Source organism: Podarcis pityusensis (genome assembly GCF_964106645.2).
Source record: "Podarcis pityusensis genome assembly, chromosome: 7".
In the NCBI taxonomy this organism is placed as follows: Eukaryota; Metazoa; Chordata; class Lepidosauria; order Squamata; family Lacertidae; genus Podarcis; species Podarcis pityusensis.
The window spans coordinates 83,224,074-83,234,945 of record NC_138031.1 but is presented as its reverse complement, the minus strand read 5'-3'; the positions used below and the strand labels follow the sequence as shown (position 1 = coordinate 83,234,945).

The window sequence follows — 10,872 nt, the reverse complement described above, 5'->3', positions numbered from 1 at the left end:
GAAACAGAACCATGCCTGGTTTCTGTGGGAATCCAAGGCAAGCAAGTACCTCTTGTCTGTTAATGCTGTGAACTCTTCCACTGCAGGCTCAGGTTGTACATATGTGTAAATAAACCATACAGGTGAAACCCGAAAAATTAGAATATCATGGAAAAGTTCATTTATTTCAGTAATTCAACTTGAGATAGACTCATGACATGCAAAGCGAGATATGCCAAGCCTTTATTTGTTATAATTGTGATGATCATGGCGTACCGCTGATGAAAACCCCAAATTGTATATACTAAAGAGATCACAGTCTCCGCTGTCCTGCAGGAAACACAGTGTAAGAGCCCTGAACCCCCAAGAACCTCGCACTACTTGGAGGTTAGGGTGATGTGCAACAGGATGAAGGGTGGTATAGAAATGTAATAAATAATAATAATAAAACCTCAATACAGTGGTGCCTCGCAAGACGAAATTAATCCGTTCCGCGAGTGTCTTCGTCTAGTGGTTTTTTCGTCTTGCGAAGCAACCCTATTAGCGGCTTAGTGGATTAGCGCTATTAGCGGTTTAGCGGCTATTAAAGGTTTAGCGGATTAGCTGCTAAAAGGCTATTAGCGGCTTAGCGGCTTAGAAAAGGGGGGGGGCGAAAAAAAATCTCAAGACTCGCAAGACATTTTCGTCTTGCGAAGCAAGCCCATAGGGAAATTCGTCCTGCGAAGCAACTCAAAAACGGAAAACCCTTTCGTCTAGCGGGTTTTCCGTCTTGCGAGGCATTCGTCTTGCGGGGCACCACTGTAATATGAGGCTGCCTTTAAAGGAAACCCAGAAACTTGAGCTGCTGCAGAATATGGCGGGTCGTGTGTTTATTGAAGCCAGATGGCTGGTACATATCACATATCTGTACCAGTTGGGGTGGTTCATTTCCCAGTCCACATTCAAAGTGCTAATTTTGGTCTTTAAAGCCCTCCCGTTGCTCTGTCCCAGCTCCTGCCAACCTAGCAGTTTGAAAGCACAGCAGTGCAATTAGACAAATAGGTACCACTTTGGCGGGAAGGTAAATGGTGTTTCTGTGCGCTCTGGTTTCCGTCACAGTGTGCCGTTGCACCAGAAGCGGTTTAGTCCTGCTGGCCACATGACCCAGAAAGCTGTCTGCGGAAAAACGCTGGTTCCCTTGGCCTGAAAGCGAGATGAGTGCCACAATCCCATAGTTACCTTTGACTGGACTTAACCGTCCAGGGATCCTTTACCTTTTTTTACCTTTACTCATGCTTTAAAATCAGGGAAACTGGCAGACATCAGGGGGAGGACTTTCTCAGCGGTGGGTGGCCAAGAGATGGTCACTTGGCCCCTTCCATTGTAGTATTCAAGGGGGCTCTCTAAAAAATCACTTGTTTCAAAAAGCTTTTAATTGATGGTCACACACATTGCTGTTTTATTTTATTGCTGTTACTTTGGAAATGGTACTATAGGGACCGAATTATATTTTAAGGCTTACGGCATCTGTTATGATATTGACTGAAACAAAATCCCCATCTTCCACCAACCCTTAACACAGAATAAGTCCATGCAATTGCATTCATCCCTTGAGGTCTTGGGCAGTGTATTTCTTGATTAACGTGTGTGTTTATGAAATTCTAAATGCACTTTGATGTTGCTGTAAAAACAATGTAGTATGTTAATCCTAAATTAGGCTTTCTGAATAAGCCCTCAATAGCCAGTCAAGTGAATTTCACCACTCATGGAAACGATTGTTTTACCAAAGCGCCCTCTATTGGCAAGAGGTAGATAATGCAGAACATGGTGTTTGTTTTGGCTCTACAAAGCAAATGGGTCTTTCCATGTTATTTTGTTGTTTAGTCGTTTAGTCGTGTCCGACTCTTCGTGACCCCATGGACCAGAGCACGACAGGCACTCCTGTCTTCCACTGCCTCCTGCAGCTTGGTCAAACTCATGCTGGTAGCTTCGAGAACACTGTCCAACTATTTCGTCCTCTGTCGTCCCCTTCTCCTTGTGCCCTCCATCTTTCCCAACATCAGGGTCTTTTCCAGCGAGTCTTCTCTTCTCATGAGGTGGCCAAAGTACTGGAGCCTCAGCTTCAGGATCTGTCCTTCCAGTGAGCACTCAGGGCTGATTTCCTTCAGAATGGAGAGGTTTGATCTTCTTGCAGTCCATGGGACTCTCAAGAGTCTCCTCCAGCACCATAATTCAAAAGCATCCATTCTTCGGCGATCAGCCTTCTTTATGGTCCAGCTCTCACTTCCATACATCACTACTGGGATGTATGTTAGAAACTACTGGGATTTCCATGTTAGAAACCCGCTTTAAGGTATAAGGCAGTCTCTTTTAACTATTCATGAAGGTACTAAGAGATGCCATGGGGGGATTGGGGGTGAGGTGCCATCGACATATGACACCCAGCTCTCTCTGTTCCATATGAAGCAGGAGAGGCAGGTCTGGCGTTGCCTGGAGGTGGAGAAGACAGAGGTGCTGTGCCCTGTGGGATCTCAGATTAGGAAACTGGAGAAATGACCTGTTTTGGATGAGATTGCACCCTGCTTGAAAGTACAAGTATGTAACTTGGGGGTGTTCAAGAGATCCAGCTTTAGCTCTGGAGGCGCAAGTGACTTCAGTGGACCTGAGCTCCTCTTTCTAGCTACAGATGGTTTGTCAGCTGTTACCATTGCTGGATAAAGAAATCCTGGCCCCAGCAACTCACGCTCTGGCTAACTTCCAGGCAGGAATGTTGCAATGTATTGGGTGTGTGTGGTGCCCACAAAACCTGCCTTGGTTACTAATTTGCTCCCAACCCTAATTCAAGGGACTTATATTGACAATGGAAACTGCTTGGGTCCCAAATATATGAAGGAGTGTCTCCTTTTGTATCAACCTACCCAGCAGGACGCGGGTGGCGCCTAGGACTTGCCGATCATAAGGTCGGCAGTTCAAATCCCTGCGACGGGGTGAGCTCCCGTTGCTCGGTCCTAAATTAAAAAAAGAAGCAGTGGACAGAGCTCCATGCCCCAGGTGCCCAGAAATTAGAAATTTTAGGTATATCCTAAGTGCTAGAATAAGGGACACGGGCGGCGCTGTGGGTTAAACCACTGTGCCGCTTGGGCTTGCTGATCGAAAGGTCGGCGGTTCGAATCCCCACGAAGGGGTGATCTCCCGTTGTTCGGTCCCTGCTCCTGCCAACCTAGCAGTTTGAAAGTATGCAGTGCAAGTAGAAAAATAGGTACCGCTCCAGCGGGAAGGTAAACAGCGTTTCCGTGCGCTGCTCTGGTTTCACTAGAAGCGGCTTAATCATGCTGGCCACATGACCCGGAAGCTGTACGCCAGCTCCCTCGGCCAATAAAGCCTCCAACGGCTACTCTTTACATGGGGGGGGGGGTCCCCATTCACACCCATGGAAGCTTTTCTTCAAATGCAAACAGCAGGTACAGGGTCTGCAATCCAGATCAGAAGCCCCCTGTAAACACCACGACCAGAGCCAGGGTCATGGTCTGCATCAGGACCTTCACAGCTGCAATTCATTTTTTACACATCTAGAACATTAAAAGTGCTTTATTTGGGTATACAGTGTTTATTATTTGCACTCCCCCCCAACCTGATATGTGGCAAGTGGGCGCATCTCAGGAAATGCCCTTTGTGTAGTTGTTAAGTGCTTTTCTGCCTCCCCTTCACTGGCAGCTTTCTGGCACGCTTTTAAGAACTAGACTTTTCACAAAGCATTGGGCAGGACAATGAATTGTACCTCCCGATTTGATTTTAATCTGGGTCCTCGCATTTTATTTTGTTGCAATGATTTACCTCCCCCCCCCCCACCAATTGGGATGCGGGTGGTGCTGTGGTCTAAACCACTGAGCCTCTTGGGCTTGCCGATCAGAACGTTGGTGGTTCGAATCCCCATGACGGGGTGAGCTCCCGTTGCTCTGTCCCAGCTCCTGCCAACCTAGCAGTTCGAAAGCACGCCAGTGCAAGTAGATAAACAGGTACCGCTCCAGCAGGAAGGTAAACAGCGTTTCCGTGTGCTCTGGTTTCCGTCATGGTGTTCTGTTGTGCCAGAAGCATTTTAGTCCTGCTGGCCACATGACCCAGAAAGCTGTCTGTGGACAAACAATGGCTCCCTTGGCCTGAAAGCGAGATGAGTGTCACAACCCCATAGTCCTTTGACAGGGCCTAACTGTCCAGGGGTCCTTTACCTGTACAGTCATACCTCATGTTACATTTGCTTCATGTTATGTTCTTTCAGGTTACGTCCCGCGGCGACCTGGAAGTACCGGAAAGGGTTACTTCCGAGTTTTGCCACTCACACATGCGCATACGCGCAAAATGATGTCACACACATTCGCAGAAGCGCCGAATCGCAATCCGCGCCGCTGCTGATTGCCCTCTTTTCATGTTGCGAACAGGCCTCCGGAACAGATCCCGTTTGCAACCAGAGGTACCACTGTACTTTTTACCAATTTTTTTACTATTTCGCACGGTGTTCTTATTTGGAACTCTTCAGGTAGCAGCCCTCATGGAGAAGAGCCTCGGATATAATCCAAAGTTGTTGGGTAAACGTGTAAGGGTTTGTGATAAAACACAAACAAGCTTTTCAGAAGGATGCTGAGGGTGGGGGGTGCCTTATGTTTGCAGGACAGTATTTGAGGATCTCAATAGCAACACCCACACTCTGGAGCAGGGGTAGGCAACCTAAGGCCTGTGGGCTGGATGTGGCCCAATCACCTTCTCAATCCGGCCTGTGGACGGACTGGGAATCAGTGTGTTTTTACATGAGTAGAATGTGTGCTTTTATTTAAAATGCATCTCTGGGTTATTTGTGGGGCATAGGAATTCATTCCTCCCCCGCCCCCAAATATACAGTGGTACCTCTGGTTAAGTACTTAATTTGTTCCAGAGGTCTGTTCTTAACCTGAAACTGTTCTTAACCTGAAGCACCACTTTAGCTAATGGGGCCTCCTGCTGCCGCCGCGCCGCCGGAGCATGATTTCTGTTCTCATCCTGAAGCAAAGTTCTTAACCTGAAGCACTATTTCTGGGTTAGCGGAGTCTGTAACCTAAAGCGTATGTAACCTGAGGTAACACTGTAGTCCAGCCCACCACATGGTCTGAGGGACGGTGGACTGGCCGACAGCTGAAAAAGGTTGTTGACCCCTGCTCTGGAGTGTGCTGCTACAAATGGAGCCAGTCCTTTTAACTTCCCTCCATCTGTTTCAGCATCCAGCCAAGCTGTTTCTATTTGCGAAAGTGTTTGCTAATTGCTGATATTTTAACGCTGTGGTTAAAATCTGCATTGCAGTGGAGTTAGATTTGATGGCTTTAACTTCTAATGATTGATGGCTTGCTTTAAACATTTTAGCTGTTTTACAACTGGGCGAGTTTCAGATGCTCTGAGTAGTTAGAAAAGCAAAGAATGAGTCTTTTTAAAAATAAATTATTGATATCCTTATCACAATCAACCAACATTGAGGCAAAACTTAAAAACAATACATATTTTCAGCGTGCATGGGAGTGGCGAATGAAGTTTGATCCCTGCAAAACAAACAATCTAAATAGTCACTTCAATTACATTTTGACACTTATGCAAATATTCATCTGTTAAATGTACAAATAATATTTATTAGAAAAAAATTATACAGACATGTAAAAAATAATCTGAAAACAAGTGAAACTACATTAGATGTTTATACAATTTCAAGGTTTTTAATTATTATTTTAAACTCCAGTTTCTATATATATGTAGTAAAATTCCCAAAGCGGAACAACATGAAATGTGAAACACATTATATGAATATACCATATATACACATTCTCACAGAGAAAGCATCTCATTTTTCTATATACTGTAGATATTGTGTACAGAACTCAAACCATGCTTCAGTTAAATTCATTAAAATTGAAAGGCCTACTAGCATGAATAAAGGACATGATTTGATCGAAAATCTTCTCTTTTCCTTTTGAGGCAAATTGACAAATTTAGGGAGTAGACAAATCAGTTTTGAAAGTGGCCAGAGAGTTATCACTTCTCATTATGTGAATTTATTTGTTTTGCTCCACTGTCATCTCTGGTCAAAAAGACGCACTTGATTTAGAAACAATACCTCAAATCTACAAAACCTGTTTACAGATGCAGGCTTCACATCATGAGAAGGAATCCTTCTTTAAAAGTGCCTAAAGCTTTGCAGAGACTAGTGAACAAAGAAGCAAAACAAATGTTTTTTTAAAAGTTCGTTTCATCCACATTTCCAGTGAAAGTTGTTTGGAGAACATTTGGCGTAACTAAAAAGAGACTTTGTAGTCTCGGGAATTCACTTCCTGCAAGACCGTTTGCAAGAGAACACTTCTATTTGCATAGATGAACATTCCCCCCCTCCCTGCCCCGATTTAAAGAGCTAGTAAGACAATCTATTGTCTTCTTGTGGCATTTAAGGCAATGCTCAATAGCTTATTGTTTCTACTGCCACACAAAGTACTTCAGGCTACATTGAACAAAGATGTCCTCACGACATCTCAACAAGAGTTTATGTTTTCTGCCAGCCTCCAAGGAGGGAGGTTCATGACTCTTCCCAGCTGAAGGAGGTTATTTCAGATGGCATTGCCACATTTTCCTGTATGGTAAAAAAAGCCGTCCTCCAGGAACTTTATGAGCAGCCTTCGGTTCTCCCAGCACACTTCAGTAGACTGCGGACTTCTGCTACGCCGCTCGTGACAGCAGGAGGAAGGCTCTTCGCATTGACTGCTTCCCAAGCTTGGATGGCCTCCAAGACTTTAGGTGGATTGCTAGGACCCAACTCGCAAAGCGCATATGCCGCTGCCAACTGGACGCCCCAGGCCACATCTGCAAAGATGGGAAAGAGAACCATTAATAATGCCCTTGACCGAAAGCCATTCAGGGTTGCGAAAGGAACACAGTCAACTCAGCGGAATATGGCACTTTCTTCTGGCATCCTGGTCTCTTAAGCATTTGCGTTTCCCAGGTCAAACTCGCTTTTCAATTTCCCCTCACACAGAAGCTGGGCTTCACTGCCTCTAGAGAGATTATTATTTTTATATAGGAAGCAGTATAAAGGTAAAGGTAAAGGGACCCCTGACCATTAGGTCCAATTGTGACCGACTCTGGGGTTGCGGAGCTCATCTCGCTTTACTGGCCGAGAGATCCGGCGTACAGCTTCCAGGTCATGTGGCCAGCATGACTAAGCCACTTCTGGCGAACCAGAGCAGCACACGGAAACGCCGTTTACCTTCCCGCCAGAGCGGTACCTATTTATCTACTTGCACTTTGAGGTGCTTTCGAACTGCTAGGTTGGCAGGAGCAGGGACTGAGCAACGGGAGCTCACCCCATCGCGGGGATTCGAACCGCTGACCTTCTGATCGGCAAGTCCTAGGCTCTGTAGTTTAACCCACAGCGCCACCCGCGTCCCTAGGAAGCAGTATAGAAATGGTCTAAATAACCAGAATGCCCACGAATGTTCCTGGGCGTCTCCTTAGCACAGGGCAATAGCTGTCACATGCTTCACCGCATTACAGTACAGGGCAGATTGGTTGTTACCTTTCTCTTTGGCATGCTGGAGAAAGACCCCAATAACGGAACTGATGTTTTCGACCGCAGAAAAAAATCCTTCTCTCAGTCCAATTTGGCCTAGACGACCTGTGAAGAATCAACAGAAAGGGGTGATTGTTATGTAAAGTACTTCAGAGTGTGGGGGGCTGGGGGGCACTGACATAACTACATATGAAAATGAATGAGGATGAAGCTAGGCTATAAAATCTCTTCTGCCCCCCCCCCCCCCCATCGGACATCTAGCTGCTGCATGGAGGAGCTTAAAGTGACCGTCTTCGTCCTGCTGAAGGAAGCGAAGATCTCCTGGCACTTTATAAGCAAGGAATTTGCATAATGCGGGGGAATGGGTAAGAGTCAGATCCTGGACATATTATTTGGTTCCGATAAGGCAGCAAGCGTGAGAGAGTTGTGCAGGGCACAGCTAAGAAGGCAGCAGAAGGGAGACAAAGAAGGAAGAGCAAAGACAGCCAAATCCACGTCTATTAATCAGTCCTTCTAGCCACTGACTCCAAGAAGCATGTTGCCATTCAGCCAGAGATAAAATGGATACAGGACGCTGCAGAGATCATATATAATAATAATAATAATAATAATAATAATAATAATAATAATAATAATAATTTATTATTTATACCCCGCCCATCTGGCTGGGTTTCCCCAGCCACTCTGGGCGGCTCTCAACAGAATATTAAAAACACGATAAAACATCAAACATTAAAAGCTTCCCTAAACAGGGCTGCCTTCAGATGTCTTCTAGAAGTCAGGTAGTTGTTTATTTTCCTTGACATCTGATGGGAGGGCGTTCCACAGGGTGGGTGCCACTACCGAGAAGGCCCTCTGCCTGGTTCCCTGTAACCTCACTTCTCGCAGGGAGGGAACCGCCAGAAGGCCCTTGGCGCTGGACCTCAGTGTCTGGACTGAGCAATGGGGGTGGAGATGCTCCTTCAGGTATACTGGGCTGAGGCCGTTTAGCTTTAAATATCAGCACCAACACTTTGAATTGTACTCGGAAACGTACTGGGAGCCAATGTAGGTCTTTCAGGACCGGTGTTATGTGGTCTCAGCGGCCACTCCCAGTCACCAGTCTAGCTGCCGCATTCTGGATTAATTGTAGTTTACGGGTTAAAGGTATTGTACTTTTTCATGTATAAGACGAGGGGTTTTTTTGCTAAAGCAATGTCCAGAATTGGGGCTGGTCTTATAGACAGTTAGTGCATTGTTGGGACGGGCGATTGGTTGCTGCTACGAGCATGATCTCGTCAGCTGCGATTGGTGGTTGCGGCAAAGGCTGCTGCTGCAGTAATTGTGTGTGTGATTGGGACGTCTGCTGTTGGTGAGCGAGATAGGTTGTCTCGGCGACACGTGTGCTAGCCACCATTGGTCTGGCAGGTGAGTGAATTTTGGCCCCTGAAAAGCTCATCAACTCTGGGCAATCCTCCATTTTCTTAATTTTGAGTCCCCCAAAATAGGCGGCGTGTTATACACGGAAAAAGATGGTATATGCAACTACGTGGTCTGCAGTCTTATTTTTGGGGTGGGATGTGGGGAGAGATGCCAACAACCCTCTCCTATTAGTTCTCAAGAGACTGCAGCCAGAATGTAAAAGCCATCACCACCGCAAGTTACTGGCTCCTTTTATTCATGCACACAGACGTGGACTAAGTGGGGATATCAATGTCTCCAGCAGACAAATGGAAAGAGTATTCCAACAAGCCTGGTAGCCACAGAGAAAGCGCTGCAGGAGTGCATACTCACCAATCAGTCTGAGCACTGTTGCTACAATTATATCAGAAGGGGAAGATATGTTGCCATTGCCCTTTCTGTTCTTTATCCACTTATCCATGATAGGCCAGAGTTCTTTGCTGTGGAACGAAGCGGACAATGAGTACATATGTGCTGACTGCCTCCCTTTTTGCCTTTTGAAACCAGCTTGACCTGCCAGACCTACACCACACTCCTTTGGAATGAAAAACCTCCAAATGCTTTCGATTTGAGAAAACATATTACCGTATTTTTCGCCCCATAGGGCGCACCGGCCCATAGGCAGCACCTAGTTTTTTGGGGGGGAAATAAAGAAAAAAAAATTTATTTCTCCCCCAGGTGCGGGGCTGGGGCGGGGGAAGCCCGAGCTTCCCCTGACCCCAGTCCCCAGAACAGGCTGCTATCCGCAAGCCGTGGGAGAGCTGCGAGAAGGCCGAAGCCTGGGGCGTACTGAGCTTAGCGCGCCCCAGGCTTCGGGGTGCAGGCAGCTCTCCGCAAGCCGTGGGAGAGCTGCGCGAAGTCGCGCAGGTCTCCCACAGCTTGCGGATAGCTTCCTGAAGCCTGGAGAGCAAGAGGGGTCGGTGCGCACCGACCCCCCTCGCTCTCCAGGCTTCAGCGAAAGCCTGCATTCGCCCCATAGGACGCACACACATTTCCCCTTCATTTTTGGAGGGGAAAAAGTGCGTCCTATAGGGCGAAAAATACGGTAAGTTGCAGTAACAGCAGAACAACAAGGTTGGCTTAGCAACAGCCGCTCCCCGCAAGCGTATTAGAGGAAACAGCCTATGGTGAATGGATGAGCCAGGCTGTACACCTTTATTTTAATTATTAAGTACAATAAACAACAAAGACTCGTAATACCTTATGATATGATCGTGGGTCCAGCGCCACTTTTGATGTGAGCACAACAGATCAACAGCAAACACATATTCCCAGGTGCTCTCTTTCAGGTCTTCTCCAAATTGCTCACTGAGCTGAAATTCCATCTGTGGACACAACTGTATCGCCAAAAGCAGACTAGAGACCATCATGCCAACATCTGCTGGTGCATTCTGGAAAAATGAATGAATGCTGATTTTGTTCCCAAACATTCTACCCACAAGACCTTATAGAGATGGCTAAAGATTAGTGAGACCACTGGTCCCAAAATGGTAGTGCAGACGAACAACCAGTCCCAAAATGGAGCAGAACTGGGTATAATCAGCTGGCTATCACTGACATTACATTCCAACTGCTATCAAATCCATCTTTGCCTTTGGAAACTGCTAAATTCTTTGCCGCTGCGTTTTCCTTGTGCCAAGGAGTTCCACGGCTCTGATTTCCTCTCATCCGCAGGCTCTAACTGGAGAACATGTTGTCTTTTATATTTCCCCCTTCCTACTACCCCACATGCCCATAAAAGGATTTTTTACCCACCTCACAGTGAAAATGGCAATATTATAAGTAGTGTTTTTTTCCAGTGGTTTTATTTGGCTCATATTTGATTCAGCAGCATGTGAAACTGCCCCCCCCCCAATCAAACCCACTTTCTTCAAAGTGATGCCCAGCTCTTTAGAAAGCAG

General features: G+C 46.4%; 1 protein-coding gene across 2 annotated transcripts in view; it reads right to left on the bottom strand.

The window, feature by feature from the left end:
- Positions 1-5,405: 5,405 nt before the first annotated feature.
- ICE1 (interactor of little elongation complex ELL subunit 1) overlaps positions 5,406-10,872 on the bottom strand; it is a 39,598-nt gene continuing 34,131 nt past the window's right edge. For both annotated transcript variants that reach the window (XM_081014579.1, XM_081014580.1), the window contains 4 exons: positions 10,172-10,362; positions 9,305-9,411; positions 7,538-7,636; positions 5,406-6,825 (listed from right to left, as the gene is read on the bottom strand). In XM_081014579.1, the coding sequence (XP_080870705.1) occupies positions 6,629-6,825; positions 7,538-7,636; positions 9,305-9,411; positions 10,172-10,362 (594 nt within the window). In that variant the 3' untranslated portion in view covers positions 5,406-6,628. The remainder of the gene's footprint in view (positions 6,826-7,537; positions 7,637-9,304; positions 9,412-10,171; positions 10,363-10,872) is intronic.